Genomic DNA, 27,066 nt, shown 5'->3' on the forward strand with positions numbered 1-27,066 from the left:
AACACCCATGGGCTTATAGTGGCATAAGTGTTTGTGGGCTAGGGTCTACTTCATGATCAATGTGTCTTGATCATTGTCCACAAAAGCGTATGCCAATATAAATTTGGTAGAGTTTCATTTCATTTCGCTTTTAATTTGTAAACTGTCTTGCTGTATTATTATACACAAGGTGGTTTACAAAGCTGAAGAAACAACAGAGATTATGCACCTTATAACAAGGATGGCCAGTGAACAGGGATTGTGGGAGTTCTAGTTCAGCAACATTTGGCAGGCCAAGAGTTCCCCACACACCTGATGCAGACCCAGTGCCCTGATGGAGATGAAAATTGCCCTCTTCCGAGCTATTGGTTCAACCATGAGGTGATATATCATGCAGATTAGATGAGGAGAAGGGTCTGTATGTGTGTATACACAAGTGTGTGTGTGTGTGTGGCTAACACCATTGCTGGCACTGGAAACAAACGTCAAATTTTTAAAGCACCCCCTAAGAAAAACTTCAGCCTATTTTCAGAGTGTTTGTTGTTGGGATTGTTCCTTCTTTAAAGGATTCCCATGGGGAGGATACACATTGCATTTGGGTTTGCCTGGTTGGCATCATGGCAGTGGCATTAGGGTTAAACAGGTGCTGTTCTTGGAGAAATACAAATAATGGGCTCTACTTTAAAGCCCTTCATGGCCTAGGACCCTCATACCTACGGGACCGCCTCTCCTGGTATGCCCCACGGAGGACCTTAAGGTCCATAAATAGCAACACCCTAGAGGTCCTGGGCCCTAAGGAAGTTAGATTAGCCTCAACCAGAGCCAGGGCCTTTTCAACACTGGCTCCGGCCTGGTGGAACGCTCTGTCTCATGAGACCAGGGCCCTGCGGGATCTGATTTCTTTCTGCAGGGCCTGTAAGACAGAGTTGTTCCATCTGGCCTTTGGCTTAGAATCAGTTTGATTCCCTCCCCCTCTTTCTTTTTCCTTTCTCCTCCTGTGAAGAGGCTGCATCCTAATGTTTTAATGTTGTATTTTAATCTTTTTAAAATTGTATTTTAATCAACTTGTTTTTATTATTGGTTGTTAGCCGCCCTGAGCCCGGTCTTGGCTGGGGAGGGCGGGGTATAAATAAAAATTTATTATTATTATTATTATTATTATTATTATTATTATTGGTGCCCCGTGCATTCTTGCATCTCTCTTGCTGTTGCGTTCTTATCTCACAGTGAAACAAGCCTTAGGGTTGATTCACACATGCATATACAGAGCTGTGGTAAGCCATGAAAAATGTGATGGCGTGGAGGCTGCACTTTTTGGCAAGCTGCATCTGAAAAATGGTTCCATGCACTCTTTAGGAGAATTTAATTCAGTGAGAAACCAAGTTACAAATGGAAGCTGTTAATATCGCAGTGCAGGGGAGGCTGATTGTTCTGTTTGCTGCTAGCCTCATGTTGTTTCTGAGAATTATTTCATAGAACTGGGTGTGGTTCTACACTCTTGGTGGGCTTCACTTTTGATTTACTTGTTTATGCTGGGGATAATGTCAAGAACATGGTGCGACATGTATTTCAGCTAAAAAAAACCCAGCAGCCTGAAGAACATAAAATCCAAGCGCACTTTTATATCGGAGCCGTTAAGGTTCCTGCCAAGTCTTGTTTCCTATGGTAACCGATTTCAAGGAATTTTTAGGCTCTTGTGTTGATGAACTTTAAACTATTTAGCTTCTCACTGACATTAGGGAGATTTCTCTCTGTATTTGGCCTTGCGTAGAGACACTATGCTAAAGTGCAACTAAGTGTGCTCCTTAAATCACTCTGTGAAGCCTGGCAAGGCAAATGAAGTTTATTCAGTGTGCTATTTATGGGCTACGTTGGCCAGAATTGTGACACTGGATATAATCTCTTCAGCTTCTGGGGGAATGTAAACTCTGCCAGGCCTACCCACCCACTGGTCACACGTCCTTCTCGACTCAGGCATTAATAGTATGGCCTGAAGCCTCTGTTTATTTCTTACCTTCTGTGGCACGTGCTGTTCTGGAGCTGGGACACCGGACAAAATAGATGCTTCACTGCACGTCCCATTTTGCTTCTCACTTTGCTGGAAACCAACGCAAACTTATTGCCTCTCCTTACATGGCTGACAAAGAGCAAAACCATTATGGGTGCAATGCTCAGGGACTTGCAGCGTAGGTTGCAGGATGGCAACCCTCACTACAGGAAACTGCCTGCTTTAGTTGTTTAGAGTAGGGGTTGCTAAGTCCCCGTTTGAGGGAGCTCCTCCGGCAAATTTCTATGTCCCACTCCCTGCTGATTTTGGCAGCAGACACAAAAATGAAATAGACACAGAGCTGGGGTGGGTGCTGCCCATTTCCCTGATGGGAATGCCAAGTACTCCTTTCCTAGTCGTTCAATTTGTCATTTGATAAGGAAAGATGGGGTGATAACCCACCTCTTCTGATCTGCATAGATAAGCTGAGGCGGGAAGGATCCATTCCTTTGTGTATATTTTCCTGCAAGAGTGTGTGAGAGAGCGAGCAAATGTGAAGTGGTCACACCCACTACTGGCACATTCCCCCCCCCCCCATGGTTCTTTGGCCAAGAAACGGTAGCCATCCCTGTATTACTGCCCTGCACGACAAGGCAGTGTGTTGAAGTACTCTTGCAACCCACTTGGTATGAAATGTTGGACTGCCCTGCATTGTAGGCTTTTTGTTATGTACTGAAGTTCTCACCCTGGGCCAGCAGGGGGATACTGTAGATAGTTATGCAAATGAAGGATTGAAAGGTGACGTTCAGTGATTGGATAGTTTTGTATGCAAATGAAGGATCGAAAAGTGACGTTCAGTGATTGGATAGTTTTAGAAAATGGCAACAGTTACATTGTTCTGGAGCTCTATATAAGCAGGCTGACTGACCTCCTCAGCTTAGGTCTGTTCCAGCTTACAAAATAAAGAGCTGCTTGGAGAAATTGCTGTGTCATCTGCTATGTCAACCCACAACTTAACACTTTTCACCCTCTTGCACAGTGCCACACTGAGTATCTTTTGTTCCGTTACAGAGGCAGGCTCAGGAACACCTGATCCTGGCACACTTGCATTTAGATAGACCAGAGACACCATTGAATTGGCCGAAGAAGTCTGTATTGTATTTTCCCAAGCCCAAATTCAACCACTGGCTCTGTGATTTTGAAAGGGTTTGAACGTAGACTTGATTCTATCTGAAAGGCAATCGTTGGTAATGGCTTCGGCTAGACTCTATCTCTCTCTCTCTCTCTCTCTCTCTCTCTCTCTCTCTATCTCTCTCTCTATGGCAAATCAGAACGCATGGAGCATAGAGCCCCAGCTTCCTAGAGCTCTACAGAATAAAACACAAAAGAACTCTTCCGGTCCTGTAATGTTGCTCTAGTCACACAGATCTGTAAAACTCATCCCTGGGCTGTAGCAGCCCTGCCATGCACTGTGGACATTCTTATACCCCACCAAGGTTTTGTTTGCATTGTTTTCCAACTTGCTGTGCCCCAGGATGGGATGAAGCAGGGCAGAATTCCTTACAAGCCTTTGCTACTTGCACACAGAAATCTGCCATGGCTGTGCAAGTTCCAGCTTAGAGGAGGCAAAAGTAACAGCAAAAGACAAAAGATATAAAGAGCGAGTATGTGTCGTGCATCCCAATTTGACACCCCCCCCTTTCCACTTCTCCTTCCCACGCTCCTCGTGCTATTTATTCCCAACACTGACTTCACTTTGGCAGCAGGGCAAGTGAGAATGGATTGCATTTTGAATAGCAGGGCTAGTGTGCTGTAGCCTCAGAGCCAAGCTGTGCTGCTGCTGGGCCTTGTGACAAAGCAGTTGGCATTCTGTATAGAAAGGAAGAGCAGCGATCTGGCAAAGCTTGCTGAAGAAATCTTTCCTCCTCCTCTCCCATCTCTGTGTCATGGGCTTCCTCGCAAACACACCTCAAAAGAACTTGCCCAAAGGGAAAGGAAAGGGTCAGGGTGGAGGGAATGATTCCCTCCACATCTTTAGTGCTGAAGTGATATTTATAGAAGCCCAGACACATCAAACTCATTAAAGATGGGGAGCTGGGTGGAGAAACTGCTGGCTATCAGCCATTTTCTGTGCTTTAAAATGGCTACCAGACTTGAGGGGAGCTACTAGGGTGGTCCCTGAAACATTGCCAAACAAGAGGAAATGAACCACCAAAAAAGAGGAGAGTTATCTGCACATGCTAATTAAACATATAGATGCCAATTTAGAAACAATTTCTATAATTTCTATAGAAATGCAATACTTTTCAGTCTCCTGTCAAGTGTAACGTGAGTGGGAATTAAGAGTTTTAGGAATGGTTGCATGGGGGAATTCTGGGTGAGACCAGCAGGAAAAGCTGACTAGTTTCAGTTTTGTATACTAATTTGGTAGCAGCTCAAGCTAAGTAAAGTTTGTTCCTCCTAACCCAGTCTCCGTGGTTCATTTGCAGGGCCAGCTCAAGACATTTTGGCACCTGAGGAGAATCACAAAATGGCACACGCACCCTGGCCAGGGAAGAAGGGGTGAGTGAAGAGCTAAATCAGGAACATGCGGTAGGGGATCAAATCAACCTCATTCGATGGCTGAAGTGGGGATCAAAGGCCATCATGGGGGAGGAAAGAGGGACCACTGTGGATCATGCTGGTCTTGGACTGGCTAGCTCTTCAAACAGACGGTGCCTTGATATAATGCTCAATAAGATGCTCCACTCATTCATTTTCATGCTGGCTGGGTGCTGATTATAATGGCATTTATATTTAACACTGAACAAGTCACAATTGTAGGCCACCTGGGAAGTTTTAAACTCAAGCTTCATTCTGAGCATTAGGGAACCTCATACAGTCGTACCTCAAATTACAAACGCCTCAGGTTACAAACGCTTCAGGTTACAAACTCTGCTAACCTGGAAGAGTTACCTCGAGTTGAGAACTTTGCCCCAGGATGAGAACGGAAATTGTGTGAGGCCCCATTAGTGAAAGCACGCCTCTAGTTAAGAAGAGTTTCAGGTTAAGAACAGACCTCCGGAACGAATTAAGTTCGTAACTAGAGGTACCACTGTACTTAGTAGGTACAGTGTGCTCCGAGACAGATTCAAGGAAAACTTTTAATCCATTTCATGTCCAGGAAGCTCCTGCCTGCTGACGCACTTAAGTCAGGGAGTTCAGGGAGCTCAGTGTTCAGTGTGGTTTGCGTGGAAGGAAGGCTGTGAATTCCTGCCACAAGCAGTGAAGTCCATCAGCATTTGTTGCTTCAGAGGACGTAGGCAGAGGCAACACCAGGGAAGACAAGGACGATGGCAGGAAAAAACAACTGAATAACCCTGGTCCCATAGGGACACTGCGTTGTTTTTGGTACCAGATTTCAATGTGATTCTTTTATGATGAGGCATCTTTTGTGAACAAATTTGAGAACCTCCTGGGCTTATTTAAGTGCGATAAAAGCATTATGAACATACATGCTCTGTGTGGTGGGAAGAAGTATTTCTGGATACATGGATTAATGCAATTTTCTAGGGATCATTGAATTTTATCTGAGAACATGATTATTCTGGGGAAATATTTAGCTACAGAACTGGGTGTTAGGTAGGTGAAGAAGTATGCCTGCCAAAGCATCATGTAGGTTGGAAGACTTTAGATGCTCCTTACAGATTTGAGTGCAGGCACAGAGGCAGTAGCAAGTGTGCTGCTAGGGGTCTATGTATAACGGATCTTAGGGTCAAAATAAAAGTAAATGTGAAATGGAAAGCACTCATGCAGAGAGCACAGTACAATTTACTCTCTACTAACTGCAGGGGGAAGGGAATTGACATCTTCAGCCAGACAAAGGTCTGTTGAGCAAGCAAAGACCCTGTGCAGGGCTTACGCCAGGGGTAGGCAACCTAAGGCACGTGGGCCAGATGTAGCCCAATCGCCTTCTCAATCTGGCCCACGGACAGTCCAGGAATCAGCGTGTTTTTACATGAGTAGAATGTGTGCTTTTATTTAAAATGCATCCCTGGGTTATTTGTGGGGCATAGGAATTCATTCCCCCCCCCCATATAGTCCAGCCCACCACATGGTCTGAGGGACGGTGGACCGGCCCACGGCTGAAAAAGGTTGCTGACCCCTGGCTTACGCTGACACAACTTGTTAGGCGAACTCCACCCTGTTTCAGCAACTACCATTATATTGATTCCTTATCTGTATTTTTGTTCAGCGAGCTGAGAAATTATTTCCCATGGCCTTTTCTTGTGATAAATCTTCTACTGCCTCCCAAAAATAGCTCAAGTCCTTGAAACATTTTGGCTTCAACAAACGTGGTATTACTTTCTCTGTTAACATGCAGAATAATGGGAAGAGTACAACTGGGGATTTATTTTTAAGATGGTTTCAATATTCCTCATCTGTGATAGCATAAAAAAACATTTTTATAGTTGCTGTTTCAAAGCAGCATAGCTGTAACTAGTACATTAAGGCTTCATTTTTACCAATTAAGAGGTTTTTGTTGTTATTGGTCATGAATGATTGAGATGATCACATTTTGGGAAATAATCTTTAATTTAGATGACAGTTCCATTTACTTTCCCTGAGTTCAAGGTAAATTTTCAGCAGCTGCTGTTGTGCTTCTTGTTGATTTGTAAAATTAAAGTATTGCCATACAGCAAATCCGTACTTCCTGATTGCCCCTTGTCCAAATGTATTTGAAAAGTTAGCGTTTTTCTGCAGAAGCCACGAACCAGAATTTGGCATACTTTTGCTCTGACATCACATTTTTGGTTGCTCTCCAAAATCATGCTACCACCAATCTGACTGCACCCAGCATGAATTAAACCCATTCTTTCAGTAACAGATGTTCATTTCCCCCATCATAAACATTTTGTAGAGCCAATTTAGGAATAAATATTTTATTTGTTCACCTAATTTTTGCAATTTATCACTTTTCCTCCAAGGAACTCAAGGTGGTGTGCAGTTTTCCTCCTCCCCATTTCGTCCTCACAACCCTGTGTGGTCATTTAGACTGAGCAGCAGTGACTCGACTAAGGTCACCCAGTGAACTTCCTAACACAGTGTAATATGTCATGTGTTGTTGCTCATCTGAGGTTGTATTTATCTAATTTTAAGGCCTGCTAAGGAACAAATGATTATTATGTCCTGACATATAAAACCACAGAATTCAATTTTTTGTGTCATTTCCCCCAAACACTGAGGATAGTTTTTAAGAGTTGGTTACTTGCTCAATTTATTTAAGGGCTTAAGGTAGAAAAGCCACAACTTCTATAAGTAGATGTTTTCCATATGCTGCTTCAATTTGTGTCCAAGGCTCATCATTTATAAAAGGGGGGGGGGGGAATCAGATGACTTAACTTTGCTTTGCCTATTTTTTGTAGAATCCCTTTGCTTATTAACGTCTGTGTTGTTAATCTCACCAAACTAAGTAGTAGCGGTAGCACCACTTATGCAAGTGTTGATGCAGCTAAATCTAGATGAGGCCTAGATGGCCAATCACCCTCAAGTGCCTTTTTATGTTTAAATCACCTTGTGAACTTCCTTGTTCATCAGACTCGAAAACAAATTGTGTTCCGTTCCTTTTGATTCAGGAAGAAGTCTATTATTAGAGTTTCCTCTCCCTTGCTGGGCTTGATAATTGGTACAACCACTTGCATTTGGAAACATGTTCCATTCTCGCTGCAGTGTTCTTATATCTACATGTGCCTGCTCTAAGAAGAGTGACATATAGCTAGATGGCTCACTGTGCTGTTCAGGCAAAACTACTGGTGAGAGCAAACTGCATTCACTGCAACACCTGGGCCAGAGGAGGTTGCCTAGTGTGTGCAAGGAGCTAATGTAGAATGTGGCTAATATTAATCACTTCAGAGGTAGTAGACTTGAGGTGGTAGCATTCTGGAGCGTATCCCTTGATTGCAGTTGCCAGGGGGTGGAGGAACAGGGGCCACATCACTAAATGCTCTCCCATCTACAAAAATGTCCAACATGTAGCAAAACTATTATAGTAAATCTCAAAGGCTGCATTAAACCTTTCTATGACCTGTGAGCTTTCGACATGCAAAGTTTGTTTTTTTTAAAAAGACAGCATTAAAAATATGACACCTACCTCAGGGCTTCTACTAAAGGGGCTGGTTAAGTGAATCCCACTCTGGGTTAAAGGAATATACAGCACAGTTCTCTCAAATTCATGAATACAGTGGATGATGGAATTTTCTTACTGATCCATGCAGGTTTACTTGCATACTGTATATCATTTTATCCTTCCAGAAAATACAGCATGTTGCTAAAGTATAAAACACAATCCCTCCTGCAACCCTACAAGGCCAGCAATTAATCATCTTTATTGCTGCATTTTCCCCTAACTACCAGAACCTTCTTACCATTGCATTTTGTCACCTGGCCGTTTCTTATTAAGAGGCATTATTATTTTAGTTCCCACCTTTTGGGTTGTATCTGGCTCGAACTCAACACAGGACTTGAGATCAACATAGCCCACCATGAGGAATCTTTCATTTCCTGTGCTACTACAAGTTCACACTTAACACCATAAAATCCTCAAGCTCGCTTTCATTTGTGGCATGCTACAATATCCATATTTACAATACCTTTCATTTAGAGAATTTGGTAAAATTTAAATGACATGTGCCGCATAGTAAGAAGAGAGCAAAAGGTTAAAGACTTTAAAAAAGTTTATTTGTACAATACATGTTAGCAGAAAGCACAAGTCAAATAAGGATGGTAAAAGATATGTTTCTAGAAGCTCTCAAAGTAACATACACTTATTGTAAAGTTCACGTATATATTTTAATGTCTTTTCTGCACAAGAAACATCCACTTATCTGATGGGGAAAGCAGCAGGGATTTAAACAAGGAGCAGTGTGCCCCCACAAGGCACCAGCATGCCACAATTGGTCAAATGTTCCTCGCTTGCTCCCCATCTCATTTGCCCCTCTCTTCCTCCCTCAAGCCAGAGAGGGGCAGGTAGAGGAATTCAAGGCACTCATCCCAGTGCTGCCTGCGCAGGGAACATCCTGTAATACAATGCAATAGTGCAGGACTGTTGCTGGGCAGTGAATGCACATCCTTGGTCAGAGATGTGGAATGAGCTAATTGGACAGCAACTCATGTGTTCCAGTTGGAGATGCAGCTGTTGTACCTTGTTCTACCGAGATATCAGAATGTGAAAGCTACCTTAGTCTGCATGGAAAGAAGCCAGAATGCACCCTTTCGTTGGTTTTTAGCCATTATGTTTTAGTGTTAGTTCACCAGTAGTTTTCTGGAGATGAATGGCTTGACCTATCCCATAAGAACAGCCTCTGTTCAAATGGGTTTTCAGCCAAAATTCACAGTATATCAACTTCCCCTAAACAGAATTGTGGTTTTCCCATTGATGCTAGAAATGTAGAATGCATTAAGATAATTTGATAAAAATATCTTACTTAAAATAGGTACCCACAGTTAACACTGTTTACTCTTGAAGTATGGGATGGTTCACATTAAAACTCAAGGTTTCCCTCATAATACCTTCTAGATTAAAAAGCTTGATATTGCACTGTTATATTATACTTCAGCTGTCAATTCTCGTTCCAAGGACTTATGAAACTGTAAAAAAAAAGTAAACTTAGCCATTTTGTGCAGTCTTCAGCATTGCATCCGAGTAGTTGGAATTTGCAAAACCTTCATTACAACTACAGTAGCCTAAGCACAGTGGAATTTCTGCCCAGCTGCCTTCCTTATACAGTACAGAAACAGATTGTCCAGTCTTCAACCTTCACACTTTCAGCTTCCTCTTTTGGTCGAAGTAGGCATCAAATCTTGAGAGTGCATAGTCCTAAGTGACGTAAAAGTATTATTGTTGAAGGCAGAGGCATTTTGTATTCTGTCCTAATGCCAGGGCAATTAAAGAATGCCAAACTATCACATTTCGCATGAAATGCCAGAAACCTGCCTTGAATGCAGCTGTCACATATGTTAAATCTTTACTGATACAATATGGACGCAAAGGATAACTACATTTACATTTCCACTCAAAGTCTTGTCACTGAATATTACAGGCATATTTTTGAAAATAAGTCAAAGAGCAATAATAAGATGGGAGAAATCAAACTGATGAGATAACTGAAGCAAGGCATCTGTAATGTCAATGGACAGCTCTTTGGGGTGTTAAGAGCAGCATCCATAAAGGCAGGGATGGTGCGCCTCTGGGTCCAGTGAATATTTTTATCTGGACAGTTAGGCCTTCTTTCCCCAGGCCTTCCTCCCCTCCTCCTCCAGACTGTCTCTGGAGACACGCCCATCTCCCTTGCCAGCCCAGAAATGCAGCAAATTCAGGAGACTTTAACATTTTTCTCTCTCCACTCTGGCTTTAAAACTAGAGCAGGCGTCCCAAATCTGCAATTTACAGTGGGGTAAAACTACCACTAGAACAAATGGGAGCTCTCTCCACCAATGCAAATTACAGGGGGGAAGTATTATCTATCCAACCAGCCCGAATCCATTTGTGTTTATGTGCATGCACACCTGTGCCCTCCCCACTTTTGCCTCTGGCCCCCGACACATTACGCCTGAGGGAATGTGGCTCTTTTGTGGAGGAAGTTCTTGCCCCTTCATTAAGGTCTTGTATACACTACCTACTCCAGTATTGCACCAACAAAGATCAGTCCTGGCTGGCTGGCAGTTAGACTGAATGATGTACAAACATAGGTTTGGTAGGGGATAATTATCAGATAGAGTAATCTAGATTACATAGCACTGCTGATCATTAAGAATTTAAAGTTTGAAGACCTACCATGTATCCAAACTCAATAGATGATATCTTTGCTTGTATAATGGACCACAGACCCCAGAAGAAATGAGATGCAAGGGCAAACCTGTCAAGAACACAATGTATTATTTTTTTAGACGTTCTAGTATATAATGTAAAATTCACCCTTGCCTCTTTTAACTAAAGTGAAGTAGTCTAGGATTTGTTACATCAACAGCATGCTCATTTCAACCATACAGGATACATAAGAAATTCAACTTCTCAAGGAGGACAACTCTGGATGTGTTCTCACTCTGCCTCTGGAGTGGTTTGTTTATCATAGAAAACTTATGCTCTACCCTTCCAGTACATATGCACTACTCAAGGAAGCTTCTAACAGCTAAAACCACTGTCATAAAAATAAAGTAAAAGCATGAAAAACAGAAATCAGGTTCACAGAATCGTAGAATGGTAGAGTTGGAAGGGATCCTGAGGGTCATCTATTCCAACCCCCTGCAATGCAGGAATCTGCCATGCAGGTTCAGCAGATAAACGTTCTAAAAGTGAGGGTATGTCCCATAAAACTCTCATGCCCAGCAAGACAAATGCTTACCAGGACAGGGAACTTTTAACCAGTCATTGAAAAAGCAGGATGTCCAAATAGATCTCATGGGGTAAGGTACTCTAAAATCTGGGTGCAGTCACTGAGAAAGCTCTCATGCCAACCAATGTTACCTCAGCCTCTCCACAGAAGGGCCTCTTAGGGCACAGGAAGGCTGGAATGAGAGAAAATGGCCCCTAAGGTATCCTAGAACCGTCATTTAGGGCTTTCAAGATCAACAACAATACTTTGAATTGCTGTTTAGAACTAAAAATGTCCCTGAGTGAATGCTTTTTGTGATTTTAACCATTGGATGCCCCCGCTGCTTCAGTTCTAGGAAATCGGAACAGCTGTTCTCAAAGCAGGCAGCGAATGAGCTCAACCAGTCAGGACAAATTATTATGGATAATATTCCATATAGGTCCCCGCTTGTCCTACTTTAAGGATATATAGCTTCTAGATGTTAAATGCTGAAAATTAACCATTTCAGAGCACAGGCTAGATTAAACACTGCTAAGATTTCTTAAGACAGCATGTACAATTTACATTTTCACTGAAAGCACAATTCAGCAACAGGATCACATACAGTAAATCCAGAATGAAGACGGAAGTTACCTGTTTACTTCAACCAACATTTCTTCTTCTATTTTGGACTTATCTTCGTTGCTCAGATTTTCAAACCCACTTTGAGATGCAACTAGGTAATTGGAGATGAAGTGGAGCTGAAAAGCACAGAAAGGAGTCAGAAGAGTGGCTCAGTCATTTGGGCAAATAGTTATTTTCAGCTATTAAATCACTGGCACAGTTCCAAAGAAGTTTTTATATCTGCAGTCACATTTGTTTTTAGCTAAGTATTGGTCCTAGTAGAGTTTTGTATTCCAGTTTTGCTTTTAACAAATTTCCATGAGGCCAAACAAGTTGCTCAGTCTTTAAGATTGTGGAATGCTCGTCCCAGAGAGGCTCACCTGGTGCCTTTGTCACATTATTTTAAGGCGCCAGGCAAAAACACACCTTTTCTCCCAGGCCTTTGGCTAAATAAACAATCTATGGCTTTTATGCTGGAGTGGTTATTGTTTTCGTTTCTTACTACTTTATGTATTTTTGTGTTATACTGTAAACCAACCTGTGATCCTTGAATGGTGGTGTGGAAATTTAATTATCATATTTTTTTGTGTATAACCCGACCCCATGTATAAGACAACCCCTATTTTTGGGATCCCAAAAGTAAGAAATTTATCACTAAATTTTTTTCAGAAAAAAGGTAATCATATATGGAAAAATATGGTAATAATAATGAGCCTAGGAGCCAGTTACAAAATCAATAATGGCATTGTGCAAACAACTTGGCTAAATAAAATAATAATGGCGGTTCCCTCACTGCGAGAAGCCAAGTTACAGGGAACCAGGCAGAGGGCCTTCTCGGTAGCGGAGTCCTCCCTGTGGAACACCGTTCCACCAGATGTCAAAGAGAACAACAACTACCAGACATCTGAAGGCAGCCCTGTTTAGGGAAGCTTTTAATGTTTGATGTATTACAGTATAAATAATCAATTATTATTATCATCTAAATGTGATTTAGTGTTATAGTGGCAAAACAATTACTAACTGGCCATGTATAAAATGGGACATCAGTACTGAAGTTAACAAAAGATATCCTGTATGTAATAAACATTGCCTCCAACTCTAGATGCTCTTCAAGCAAACACTGAAATTAAGAAACTCTGTTACAGGACTTGAGATTTTGGGACTACTCTGGGGCAACATGAACGGCTGCTACTGAGGTCATGTTATAAAATTTTACATTGTCAAAAAATTGAGTATGACAAGTTGTAAAGTTAAAGCTGAAGATACAGCAAATTATGTCTGCCTGTCAGTGAAATGGACTTTGGCTACATAATAAGACTTCACCCTTGCATGGCCCTCAAAACCTGCTTGGGGTTGGGTGGCGCTGTAGAGCAGACTTTGAGGGACCTGCAAGGAGCAGGAGTGGAAGGGGAAGTCCAGTTGTATGATTAGAAATCTGCTTGTGCAACATTGGCTTCAACACTGGCTACAATCACCCACAGACTAAGCTCTGAAATGAAATCCCTTTCACATCCAGATAGTTAGAAATGGAATTGGAAGCCAGAAGACCTCAAAATTCAAGGTAATTGTTTTACTGCTCACCTGTTGCTTCCTTGAGGGATACTTCAGGAAGTTCGCTTTAAAGAATGGGTATTTTTCATACACATAGTCATACATCCATTCACAGAAATGATTTCCAATGTCAAACCCTCTAGAGTGAAGAATATTCAAAATATAAGGAATTTTTTAAGCTTTGCAAAAAAACCTAAAACACATTCTATTGCTTGCTCCCAAATTAACATTTCATGGCTACTTATTAGTGGTCCACAACATAGAAATCCATGTCATATATATTAATAACAAGTTTCAATCCAATATCTGAGGTCAGGTTGCTCCTAGAAGCTTTTTTTTTTTTTTTTTTTTTGCAAATATGATTACACAGTAAATGTAGGTAGATGTTAAAGAATCCCACCTTCCAACCACAGGCAAAAGTGAAAACTTTGGAATGAGGCTTAGGCATGTCTCTGCTGGGCAGGAGGTAAAGACCAGACATTCACTAAGAATTCACTGTATAGGTAATTTACAGTACAATGGTACAGGGGTTTTTTTAGGAGTAGCATTCAAGTGGCATCATTATTACCACCAATTTGATTGTTCCCAATGTGTTTGGGGAAGGGAGATCACAGTACAATGGCAGAAAGATTATTACTACCATCTCATCTCATGAGAAGCTTGGAGATGCCATTTAGCATCAAATATCACATTAGTCTAGGCCAGTATTGTTCAACTCTTACTCCAGGGACGTTCACCTGGCACCATCATTATATATCTTTAGGCTCCAGGCAAAAACTTTCCTCTATAACGAGGTCTTTGGTCATTAACTATCTGTGACCTTTTAGAAGTGAGGAGGATGTTTTTAATATATTACTTTTTCCTCTTGGTTTAATGTATCTCTGTTGAGGCTTTAAGTGGCTTTGGGTTACCTTATGCAAGATAAAGCAACAAACAAATTTAACCAGCAAACAACTGCTGTAACTGAAAATACAAACAAGTGAACTGGGGATGTTATAGCATGCGCTTTACCATAAACATTATCAGTGGATGTTATTTCCATTTGTAACAACACCAGTAAGTTAGCCAGGTACTGTCGAGACAGCATGTTAGAAGAAAACAAAATGCTGCAGCTACATTTTACTAACTGAAAGCGAGTACATACAGGCAATTTTTAATGCTACTGTCTAGCATAAACACAATCAAAATATATCTAGCAAAAACTTTCAAAATCCTTCCAGTATTTAGCAAAGTAGTCTGATTTTCAAGCATTAGATGCAAACACAAAGTTATTTTATTCAACTTGGGAAACACTGGAAATCTCAATAAATCAATAAAAGGCTAAGTACAGAAATATAGTTGAGGAAAACTAAGATGGAAATTTCATTTTTGAAAAAATACAAAGGTTCAACATTTACCTATAATTGTAGCTGCTGTACTCAAAGTCAATAAGCATCAATTTTTGTTTCTCAGAATCCTCTCTACCTTCAAGAAGCAAAATATTTCCTGGGAGAAGAGAGATATAAAGTAATAAGCAGTGGGAAAGACTGAAATAACCTGTCCCTACTTCTATTCAACTTAGGTTCCATTTCTTGTGATGGGATATTGGCAACTTGCTGTAGAACAGCACTGTCCATGCCGTATTATTTTATCACAGTATACAATATAAGCAGGGGCTACTGTACAAAGTTGATTTGCTTTAATACATCCCAGATTATTCTTCACTGTAACCTGCAACAAATGAAGATACAACATGGTTTGCATCACTACTTAGCCTTTCTCACTCCAGCCTTAAGAGCTTTCCCCAATAAAAACCAGTTCTAGATTCTAAACAGAATATTCCTTCAATTATGATATGGTATTTATCTCAAACTAATGACTAATTTGTAACAGACCAACATTTGAGCTAAGTTATTATATTTTTAAAATAATGCAACAGTGTTATGGTACCTTCTTGGCAGTCATTATGGCAAAACACAACTGGAGATGAAGTAGCTTCAAGCAAGGACCTGGAAGAGAGAGAGGAAAAAGAGCTAAACTGAATAGTAGTTCTAATGTCAACTGTTCCCTCACTTAAGCAGTAAAAGACAAGCAAGAAAAGTGTGTTGAAAGTGTACGGCAAATAAGAATATTTTTCAGCTCTCTGCTGCCTACCTCCACTGAAGAACCTCAGGAGCAAACATTACAACTGTTCTCAATCAAAACTCCTCAAGCTAAAGCTGCTTTTCCCTGTACCTACTCCTACTCCAAGGAAAAGGCAAAGCACTGCAAATAAGTGCATTTAGGCACTTGCTGGCTTTCCTTTCCCCCACTCTAGGAACAGTGATGGTCTGTCTGGGCTTAAGAGGGCTTAAGCGATTCTAATGTATCAAATTATTTTTCTCCCTTTAGTATGCTTATTGTGGATGGTGGGGCAGAGGAACCACGTAGCGCCTCCAGAATTATTATTTTTAACAAGTCTACATTCCGCCATGGAGACCTACTAGAGATTCCTTTACTGCCTGTGTGTGGACAGCGAAGCTGACATTATAATTCATGGTAAGAGTCTCTTGTTAAAATATTTCCAAGGAAGAAGCAGCTTTCATTTCTAAAGTATCTAATCATTTATTTCACCCACTGGAGAACTAGGTTAAAAATTCTGCTATACCACAGTATGGAACCCAAATTACCTTGACTATCTCTATGGATCCAAGTTGCAATGGACAACACTCTGCAGAAGTGACCTAACTTGCTGAAACATTGTGCACAGACCCAATGAACGCTAGACCATTTGACTATATTGGAATTTCATTGTGTGGTGCACTAAAAAGGAAACTTACAAGCTAAGCAATCAAAACACTGTTGTCTGAATCGGCTACAATGTAATTATATACTTAGATGTTTAGGAATATCCACTGACAATAATAAAATGCAAATCAAGGAAGCGTTTGCTCGTTTCTTTAATTAACGTTATTGTTTGGCTGAAAATGTCTGCAGTCACTTGAGAGTCGTAAAGCAAATGAAAATTGTCAAGAGTTAGAACGCTACCGTAGATTTTTCATTTCTTGAGGCAGGTTGTAACTGAGGATCTTGTTCAGTTTTCTAACACGTGACTCTCTGGTAAACTTGATTCTCATCACTTGGTTTAAATACCTGCACAAAGATTTTGTTGAACAGTTAGTATTTCTACAGTTCCCCCTCCTCTCCCCATAACCATCACAAAGCAATTGTATAATAAAAATGAAACAGAAACTTTATAAAGGACTTTCTGGCACCGCAAATTAGCCCAAGGAAAGATACCTTCCACACCATAAAAAAGGAGGCAAGCTTCCAATAAACCCATTCTTTGAGCTGAAATAAGTGACATTAAACTTCATTATACACCTTTAGGCACCAGGCAAAAACGTTCCTTTTTAACCAGGCCATTGGCTGATCAACATTTAATACCCTTTTTAACATGTGTGGGGTTATATATATATATACATATACAGTGTTTTTATGTTGTAGCCATCCTAAGATCTGCGGGTATACAGCGGTATACAAATTTAATAACGTAATATAGCAATAACGTAATAACAATTTTTATTTTAATTTTATTATTAAATAAATAATCTCTTAAGTTATCTAACATGATAGACAATAAAATTACAATTGCTTACTTCTCCATGGTTCCAAAGAGCCACTTTGGTTCTTTATTAAATGGCATTTTCATACCATGAAACCTAGCCATTTTCTCAGCTATTTCTGCTGATATATCAGGCAAGCCCAGTTCATCCGTATCCAACTTCCTGCTCTGAAACATATAGCATGGATATTAATTAGGAGGAATACAAGCATTGGAAATTTCAATATCAACTTTATTGTTGAAACAACCAACCTATAATGATGAAAAACAAATATAAGGAACCTAGGAAGTGAGTGGGGTGCACTTTGGTTTCCCACTGCTATAGTTTACCACAGGTTCCTCTACTACTGAGTAGGGTACAGTACACTCTGCTCCATTTAATTAAGAGCCATAAGGAGTTAAATCCAAAAACTGAGACAGCAGCTTCCATTCTCCTTATGTCAAATCAAACTGCAGAAAGCTACACACTAGCAGATATCCCACATTTATCTTTGCTAGCACACAAGGAAGGACACAGTCCTATTCAGTTACAACTACCACATACTAATAGTTGGCACTCACAGGAATGAATTCCTCCAGCCGGCCTTGTGGAAAGATTCCATAGAGCTTTGGTCCAAGAGCTCTCTCTGCAAGAATGGCAAACATAACACTCTCCAGAACCACAGCTTCTGCACCCTAAAGAAAACAAAGTAACTGAAACAGGTACTTATATAATATATATAATGAAGGGAGATACAGTTGAGGAAATTAACAAAAAGAAATTTACATCTATCAGTTAGATTCAGATATAGAATCGGATACAGAATATTGCAGTATTGCAAAACGTGCAATAAAAAGTGTGTAAGACTTAGATTATGCTATCACAGTATTAGAATTTATTGCTGGCTACCTGTTGACCAACTGGGTGGGTTGTAATACTAGCTTCCAGTCTAAGAATGAGAACAAATGGCCTAAAAAATAATAAACGAGTACCATTTGAGTTTACAAACAAAAGTTCCCTGTTATGAGAGTTAAGACGCCTCTTTAAGTTCGTCTAACCATTCACCAATCTAGTGTCTTCCAGATGTTTGGACTACTACTTTCACCAGCCATAAGACCATAGCACAAATCCAGCTGGAAAAGGAACAAACCAGGAGCATACTTTTAAGATACCCAATTATTCATTTGCAGCTGCATCTTTTACTACCCTACACCTGATGTTGCATATGATGCCAGGTGGGCAGGAATGGGGAGGAAACAACCTTGCAAGCTAAATAAGGACCTTGGCAAGGTAATCTTGCCCATAGGCTGCTCACAACTGCTCAAGAGGAAGCCCCCCCCCCCAATTTTTAATAGGACCCGAATAGCACCAGCTGATTAAGAATTTTATTCTGTTCAGTCAGGCCATTTACACTGAATACTTTCCTCATTAACCAAAACTATCCAAATCCGTATCTGTATTAATTTCTTAAACTGTAATTTATTACTAACAGAAGACAGCTGTTTTCATCCTTCACAATATATAGTCAATGAAGACTTGGAATTCTAAATATTTAACTGTTTGTGTTGCGTACTGATTTTTTGCACTGAATATAAAAATAAAATACAACAATTTAAGTTATGAGGTTGGTTAAAAATTAACCTTGATTTTACTATTACCTTTGCAGTTCTAAAACTAGTGATTACATTAATTCCAATCCAATGTACGGTAGCCAGTTTTATACAAAGTAGACCTACAGCACACATTCCACTACACTAAATACCAATATATACTGACCATCTTTTAAGCAGAATGCTGATGTGATTCATTGAGTGATTCTAGAAATGATGTTTGCATAAGTTTGCTAGTTCAAAAAGGCATACTAGAAAGTACTGCCATATACTTTGGATCCAAGATCTAATTGTTTAGTTCAGATGTACTTCAGTAAAAATACACTAGTTTCAATTCAGTTTTGTCTTTATCTTATGAATGATTCATTGCACCTTTAGAAATAAAGGCTTTTATAATTACCAATGATTTACTCAAAGAACTCTTGAAAGCAATTTGAGAATAAGCTTTAGGCAATGAATGGTGTTAATTTTTAACTTCAAAGTTATTGGACTAATTCAAATGGAGACTTTCAAGGTTAATCCTTCAGTGTTTTAGTTAGGCATTTACGAAAATGTAGACTCAGGATTCAGAGATAGGATCCATGTTTAAGTTGTTATTTTAAGATGTATTCTTATTCCCCAAAGGTCTCCCCCCTATGAGTAATTTGCTTTTTGGTAGGCTGCAGTACTTTCTCTGCAGCAGGTCTGTGCTGGATCAGGCAGCAAGTTGCAACCTTTTTTCTTAAACGGATTTGCTTATGAAGAACTGCTGTACCTTGCAGTGTGAATTACGGTACTACATAATTATATACAAACACAGCTGCAGGGTTACACAATGTGACAGGACAGAAGAATAGCCTAGAAATAGCCTAGGTCATCTCAGAAGTTTTGCATGCTTTACTGTTAACAACCCTTAAAGTGAATAAATTGTATGAACGCATAGGATGAAGTGTTACACCTCAAATCTGTTTACAAACTGTAATATCAGTCATGCGTGTCATGTATTTGCTACTGAAACCTATTTTATGCAGGGGAACCATGCAGACCCCTCTAGACTAGAATTACAGAACGTAAGAACCCAAAGACAGGTGGGGAAAGCACTGTTTTTGAAACACTGGAGCAAACAAACAGGACCTAGACATGAGCAAATTGGGTTTTTTTGTTTTTGTTTTTTTAAAAAACAGCTCTAAGAGTATAAAAAAGCAAATACATATTGCATTTTATAGCAGCAGCCTGATATAGTAACAAAAAAAAGAGAATACTTACTTGTAAATCATTTTCTTTCTGAGCCTGTCCAGATCCTCCTTTATTACAGGACCTCTATGAATGAGAAAAGTCAACATTTACAATGAGATGTTGAAAATCAACATAAGCAATAAGTTGCAGCCATCACAATTAGGAGGGTTCGGAAAGTCTTACAGCTATTTACTTGATATTCATCTGACCGAGTATTAGGCTGAGAAATGCAACTTCACACGAGACATCACTCTAGATACTTAAAAAAAGGATGTGCCATTGAAACCTAATATATCAGCTTGCCTATAGAGACAAAACATACAAGACCACTAGCACGAGATGTGGTCTTCTGTATGACTACAGCAGCTGGGAGCCCAAAATTCCTAGTACTGTACACAGAAGCATCCAAATATGGAAGGACCAAGTGAAGCTTTACTATAAACTCAGTTTTGCAATGAAGATGCAAGCTAGCAAGCCAGTAGAACAGTGGAAACAAGTTAAAGGAAATATAGCAATATTCACAAACTATTTAAACATAATACTTTATCTAGTTTTACACATAAAGGAGGCACTCACTTATCCCAGTTACAACTTGTTGACAGATCTCTTTTCTACTGTAAAGTAACAACAATATTTAAGGCATTTTAGATATAATCTTACGTCATTTCTCAAAGCAATATAAGCAAGCAAAGCAATTTTCAGTTCCAGACCTAGTGAACTGAAACGTGCTTGTTCTGACCTATCGCAAAGCGTTTTCTAAGGTCCCAAGTTGTGCTTTAGCTTCTGGACTCAATGGCACATGCTTTTACTATAATTGCAGAAATAAAATCTTTGTAGTTCATTAAGAACTTCAAAGCTATAAGGCCTATTCCACTTTGCAGTTCCTTTAAGCAGTAGTTTACTATGGCTACTAAAGATGCAAATCTGCAACGCTACTTTAGAGGCCCCTAAAGGAAGCATTCAATTAAAATTATTAAAATTAAATGAGGACAATGGAACTGAGGATACTTTTTCTGCTCTAATATTCCTTTACCAAGAACCAAATGGACAAATAACCAATACCAATTGTTTAAAGGCTTATGAATTTCTCACAGCTGCCTTGCTCCAACTTGAAATAAATGGCTTTCCATAAATAATAATTCTTTCCATTCGAATGCTATAATTAAGAAGAATAAGTATATGCTACAGTAAAACTACATCCCTTTCAATGAAAACACATATCTTGAATATTCACAAGGGCAAGTTTACAACTGCATATTAAAATAGCAATATTATACAAATAATGTTTCAGTGCCCCCATTTTCTCCTTGACTACTTCTTGAATAGCAGTCAAAGCTGCATATCACCCAGAAGTAGTTACTGCTTGATGCTCCCCTGTGATGGTATAATCTATCAGAAGCAAACTGGATTAGAGAGGTTTTCCCCAGGATCATAGAAAGTACCCACCTAACGTACTTGGATTACACACTGAAAAGACTGGTCAGTATTTTTTCATTAGTACTCTTCAAACACTTCGCTAAAATACTCAGTTGTCCAAATTGGTTTGTTAGCTTGAAGTGAAAGAAAATGTTATGGATATGATATCCAAATATCATCATAGAAGAATTCTATACTACACTTGACTGTATCAACCAAAAAAAGAGTGGGCCTGGAAAACATTAAAGCTAAAAGTATATTCAGGTATTTGCTTCATGAACTTTGAAGCAAAAACCACCAGACTAATTTGCCCACATTCCAGATACCTGCTTAGACAGGGCCCCAGTACATTCTTAAAACAGGACTCTTATTGTGTGGACAATGGCCAATTTCCAAGGAGATAACAGGAAACCTATTGTACAGCTTCTACCAAAAACTAAGCTAACAGGATTGTGTTGCAGGAAAAAGCTGTTGTAGCTGTTTGATATCCTGCAGAGGCTTGAGATGAGCAGGCATCTAATACATCATCTTTGTGTAATCATGCTGTCAGACTCCTTCCTGCTTGTTAGCAAGACCTGCTTAATAGAGTAAGCTAGTTGGTCTCGTAAACATGAAGAGATGCTACCACCTCTGCCTCTCAAGGCTGTAGTAGTCTGATGAAGTAAGAGACTAGAGAATAATGTAGTCATTTTCCAATTTAATACTATAAAATGCACAAACTGCTATTGTGCAGATCTTCCATATAAAACTGAAGTGAAGGGGATACCATTTTCACTGTTGTGACCCAAACTTTCTTTGGTAGCACAATTTGATTTTTAAAAAATGAAAATAGGGTGCAAGGCTAATTTAACAGCAAAATTTAACAAGTAATACTGATTATCACAAATTACTGCACTTTAGGTTGAACATTGTTTTGCTTTTCACAGTTTCTATTTATATATAACAGATGAGAGGCGAGAATGTAATTCCATGATAATATGAATCCAGTTGAGGAGACTGGACATCCAAAATATAAAGCTGGTCATATTTGTACTGGTTTGTCATGTAATAACAATGTAGTTCTGAAGTTAGGACTAGAAAAGCAACCAGTATAAACTGAAATGCAGACTGGAAAACTAAGGTTCAGTCTTACTATGTCAATACCCAAATACAGACGTTAGTAATAAAATGACAGAGTGGCAATTCCTCTGCCATCAGAAAAGCTAGCAAGAGTTTGGCATTATTTATCATCCTGGCCAGTTCTGCAGGCCATGCACCTAACCTTTACAAGATGAAATTACTTATCTCTGGTAGTTTTGTACCCAATTGTATTCCAGGCGTAAAATGTAAGTACAAAAGTTGCAATGTTGAGACTACAGAGGGAGGTTTCTCAAGACTGAGAAACATCAAAACAGGTGCTGTCAACTATTTTTAATAAAATATGCTACAGCAGAAAGAATAAGAGATGTTATTACAACAGTCCTACTAACACCAAGAACATCCCTAATCCTTTTTACTTCTGATCAAGTTACCATTCTTTAAAAGGAGCAAAAGGAAGGTGGGGTGTTTAATGCACTATTTTGGTAGTCAGTTCTCAACGGTTTGGACATTAGAAAAATGTGAATAAGGCAAGCATTTTCATGATAACTTCACACTCTGAGTCATAAAGAAATGAAACCCGTAGAGAATGCTCCAGCTTCAGAGATCTCATACTATACCGTGAATCGTGTCTGTCACCTGGAAACCAGAGTGCTCTAGGCACGATCGCATGGACAAGCCTGCAGCAGAGAACACATGCACATACAACTAAAATGGTACATCACCCCCAGAAGACCCTTAATGCCACCCAACAAAACAAGTGTCCCCTTAACAGGAGTGCAGCTATCAAATTATCTGCCACTAAGAGGCATTTGTGGTTATTCCTTGCTACAAGACATTAAGAGCAAGAATCACATCAGTAATGGAGTTTTACAATTACAGAATTCTATATATTTGTTTAGTTACAAGCAGAAAAAGTAGGTATACGATACCACAGAATTGCAGTCAGTACTCACAACCTTCTTCTCAAAATGACTGTGAATGATAGACTATAGGAAGATTAAGTAGTCTTAAATGCTTCCTTTATTATGCAATATTGTGATTTTATAGTTAGTAATATCAAAACCAAGTTTTATGCCTGGCTATCAAAAATAGGGCATGGGCCCTTATCGCCAGCTCTTCCTTTAATTGGGATATATGGGAATTAAGTACTACTTTGAAACAATGAACAATTCTGCAAAGTAGTTTGTGTCAGTGTACAGAAGCAAGAACTTGTATTTGAACTCCAAATTCAAATTGCTTTGTTGGACCAACATTAGTTTCTTTGTTACAAGGAAATCATTTCTAAAAATGAATCCTTTTAAAGCTATGCACTGGTGCCAACAACTACTCTAGTTTTCATTCATATATATATATATATATATATATATATATGTGTGTGTGTGTGTGTAACAGGTTTGAACTGCTGCTATTAAGACATCCTTTCAGATTTTTGGAGGGGAATCCTAGATATAGCATGTGCATTTGCCTTTCAAACACACCAATGTTTAATTAGAATAGCAATTCCACAAAAACCCAAATATTCAGCTTGTTTAAAAAATAGCTCACCTATGTGACTGGAGACTATAGTAATCTCAACCAGGCTTTAAAGTTTTACACAGATCAACCCAACTAAGCTCACTTCCTGCCTTCATATCATGCATGCATAAAATGTGGCTTAAAATAACAGCTATAACTAAGGAAGGCCCCATGCCATTTTTGCATGGTAACTTTAGCCAACCTGAAACAATTTATACTGAACAGTATGTACTGACATTTGTGTCTTCCAGAATTTATGTGACAAGCAAACTGGAGTCATTGTTAGCTTGTAAATAATAGTGTTTGTTTTTAAAGAAGGCTTTAGTTGAAATTTACTGGACTGGTTTTCTATGGTAAATTTTGAACGAATTGGGGGGGGGGGGGCAAAACTTTGAACCTCAGATTACATGTGTATTTGATAATGATACTATTATTTTCTGCATGCAGGCATAAACAAAGAAGAATTAAGTTATAATCAAAATGTCATCTGTTTCAACTAGCGATGGGGAACATAGGGCCCTCCAGATGTTGTTAGACTACAACCTGAAACAATTTATACTGAACAGTATGTACTGACATTTGTGTCTTCCAGAATTTATGTGACAAGCAAACTGGAGTCATTGTTAGCTTGTAAATAATAGTGTTTGTTTTTAAAGAAGGCTTTAGTTGAAATTTACTGGACTGGTTTTCTATGGTAAATTTTGAACGAATGGGGGGGGCAAAACTTTGACCTCAGATTACATGTGTATTTGATAATGATACTATTATTTTCTGCATGCAGGCATAAACAAAGAAGAATTAAGTTATAATCAAAATGTCATCTGTTTCAACTAGCGATGGGGAACATAGGGCCCTCCAGATGTTGTTAGACTACAACTCTTATCACTCCGACGACTGCTAATGCTGGCTGGAATTGTTGGTAGCTATATTTCTGTCTTAAGCCATACAGATGGATATTGAGGGTAAGTAATAGTGCAAGAAAATTATACGTATGTGCATCAGTATTTAAAACCAGCATCCCTGGAACTTTTAAAAATATCAGCACCACTGAAATTCTTTTTCTTCTAATTTATTACTGTTTGGTACAAGGAAGTTCCTTAAGATCTCAGATGAAGATCTAAAACTATAGCACAATCAGTTTGCTTATGCATTGAAGATTGATCTGGAAAAGACAAATGCTTATACTGAAACCCTCAATATAATCTGAAAGTTTTACCTTGGCACTGTCTCTGCTTACTTAACCCTTAGTGAACTGCACCAACAAGAGCAGTCATTTCACTGCCACTATGGAAATAAAGGAAGTTAGAAATCTCAAAAGATCTTAAATACCAAGACAAAAAAGGTTAGGATATTAACACTCAAATAATTGGCCAAACTAGATCTTGGAGAAAAATTCTGAGCTCCAGTGCTATTTTCTTCATATAAGGACACAGAAGGTTTTGTTTAAAAAGTGGGTATTGAGGGAAAGCAGTATGTGCCCATGTTCTGGTTTAGGATTCTCCAAACTTGGATATTCATAGGAAAATTTCTTCAGAGTACTATGATTACAACAGATATGATGGAAATTACTACTGAGATCCTGAAAACGCTGCCTTATTTTTTTCAGATGAAAACATTAGCAAATCACTGATGCCCTAATTTCTACAATCTACTTTGTACAGGCAGCCTGTACAAATAAAGGTTACTTATAATATGCAATCAAGCTCATACATTGAAGATTTTATGAAGCCAGGGGTGTGGCTTAAATAATTTGTTAAAATAAAACATTCAGTGTAACTATCGCTGGACTGTTAGTTTAATTGATAGTTCTAGTGCCAATGGTTCAAGCCACTGTTTCCTCGCAATACATTGCTAAGATGGACCAGAGAAAGACATTGCAGCAGTAACTTGCTTACATATTTCCAATCCAAGTATTTTGTATACTGCAATACACAATCCGAGCTGCATACTTACAAGCACCAACTGATGCCCCGGTAATCTCATTGTTCTCAGTTATATGAAGGCATGCAGAACACTTCATTTCAATATATGGAAATAGCGTGTATATCAGTTTTATAACATGGAGTACAAAGCAAGTGGAGATACTTTGGGGGCTAACCATATGTTTACAATGAGGAAGCTCCATAGGAGTGGGAACTATTGCTATAATCATTTGGATATGTGAATGCATTTTCTTTATCCCTTTATCCATAATGCATCAGCTGTTCAGTGTTACAGCAGAACTCATTTTGCCACCCTTGGAGAGTGCAAGTGCAAGGAGAAAATCTTCCTTTTACTAGTCATAGATTACCTGTATTTTGCCAATGAGTTCAACACTCTCTAGCAAGATTACTACATCATTAACTGCTTTAATGCACAGTTGTTGATTGTCATTCTGTTGATAAATCTAGATTCAAAATAGCTGGTCAGAAAGCAATTCAAGATACGTTAAATCTAAATTGCTTGGTCGTTTTCTAAATGATAATGTGTTGTGTATAAAACACAGAAGTGACAACAATCTTATACGTGTGTTCATTTCACAAATGGAAATTCAGGAGTATGTCAATGTCTACATGGACAAATTGTTTTAATACAGACCTACCAACATCTATACCTAGGACCTAAGGCCATTTCCTGCTCACTGGAAAACTTACTCAGAGGGACATTACAACTCTTGTCAGACATGCCACAGTGAATCCTATGTCTAAAAGAAATAAACAAACTTGCATTTTTGTGTGTAAATTCTGTGGCTAAACAAACATTACATAAAAATATGTGGCATGATTCAGTCCACTGCTGGTGCAGTACCTATGTGTGAAGGATTCCCACAGGATCAACAGAGAAGTCCAAGAGGTGCTCCTAGATCCACTTATGTCACATGGCTCAGGTAGCTTCTGCGACACAAAGTGTTTTTCATCTACTTAAGACTGTTATGGCAGCTGCAGTCTCATTCTAGACAGGAATAGCATGACCATACCCTGGTAACCTCTAGGATTAGCTTGGAAAACTAATATGGGTTGGAAACCTCCAACCCACCAACATCCTGTGACGTCAGGTGTACAGCAGATACAGCCACAGCTGCGAAACAACAATCAGGAGTGTTATAGTGCACTCCTAACTGCTCCTCTTCAAGCAAGGCCTTCATTCAGCGCCTTTTAAATTTGGCACACAAAAAAAAGCTCTGTGGGATTGATTCCACTTGGGAGCTCCTAACTGCA

General features: G+C 39.3%; 1 protein-coding gene and 1 long non-coding RNA gene across 2 annotated transcripts in view; one reads left to right on the forward strand and one right to left on the reverse strand.

The window, feature by feature from the left end:
* Positions 1-240: 240 nt before the first annotated feature.
* Positions 241-16,469, forward strand: LOC308459938. Its single transcript, XR_013978368.1, has 3 exons — positions 241-360; positions 4,456-4,528; positions 15,841-16,469. It is a non-coding gene; the product is annotated as an uncharacterized lncRNA (long non-coding RNA).
* CHKA (choline kinase alpha) overlaps positions 8,662-27,066 on the reverse strand; it is a 28,300-nt gene continuing 9,895 nt past the window's right edge. Inside the window, exons 3-12 of the mRNA XM_080975647.1 lie at positions 19,889-19,942; positions 17,615-17,728; positions 17,088-17,221; positions 16,477-16,581; positions 15,400-15,458; positions 14,868-14,955; positions 13,501-13,609; positions 11,950-12,056; positions 10,779-10,860; positions 8,662-9,821 (exon numbers count right to left, since the gene is read on the reverse strand). Of these exons, the coding sequence (XP_080831773.1) occupies positions 9,762-9,821; positions 10,779-10,860; positions 11,950-12,056; positions 13,501-13,609; positions 14,868-14,955; positions 15,400-15,458; positions 16,477-16,581; positions 17,088-17,221; positions 17,615-17,728; positions 19,889-19,942 (912 nt within the window). The 3' untranslated portion in view covers positions 8,662-9,761. The remainder of the gene's footprint in view (positions 9,822-10,778; positions 10,861-11,949; positions 12,057-13,500; positions 13,610-14,867; positions 14,956-15,399; positions 15,459-16,476; positions 16,582-17,087; positions 17,222-17,614; positions 17,729-19,888; positions 19,943-27,066) is intronic.

The sequence above is a fragment of the Podarcis pityusensis genome (assembly GCF_964106645.2).
Source record: "Podarcis pityusensis genome assembly, chromosome: 1".
NCBI lineage: Eukaryota > Metazoa > Chordata > Lepidosauria > Squamata > Lacertidae > Podarcis > Podarcis pityusensis.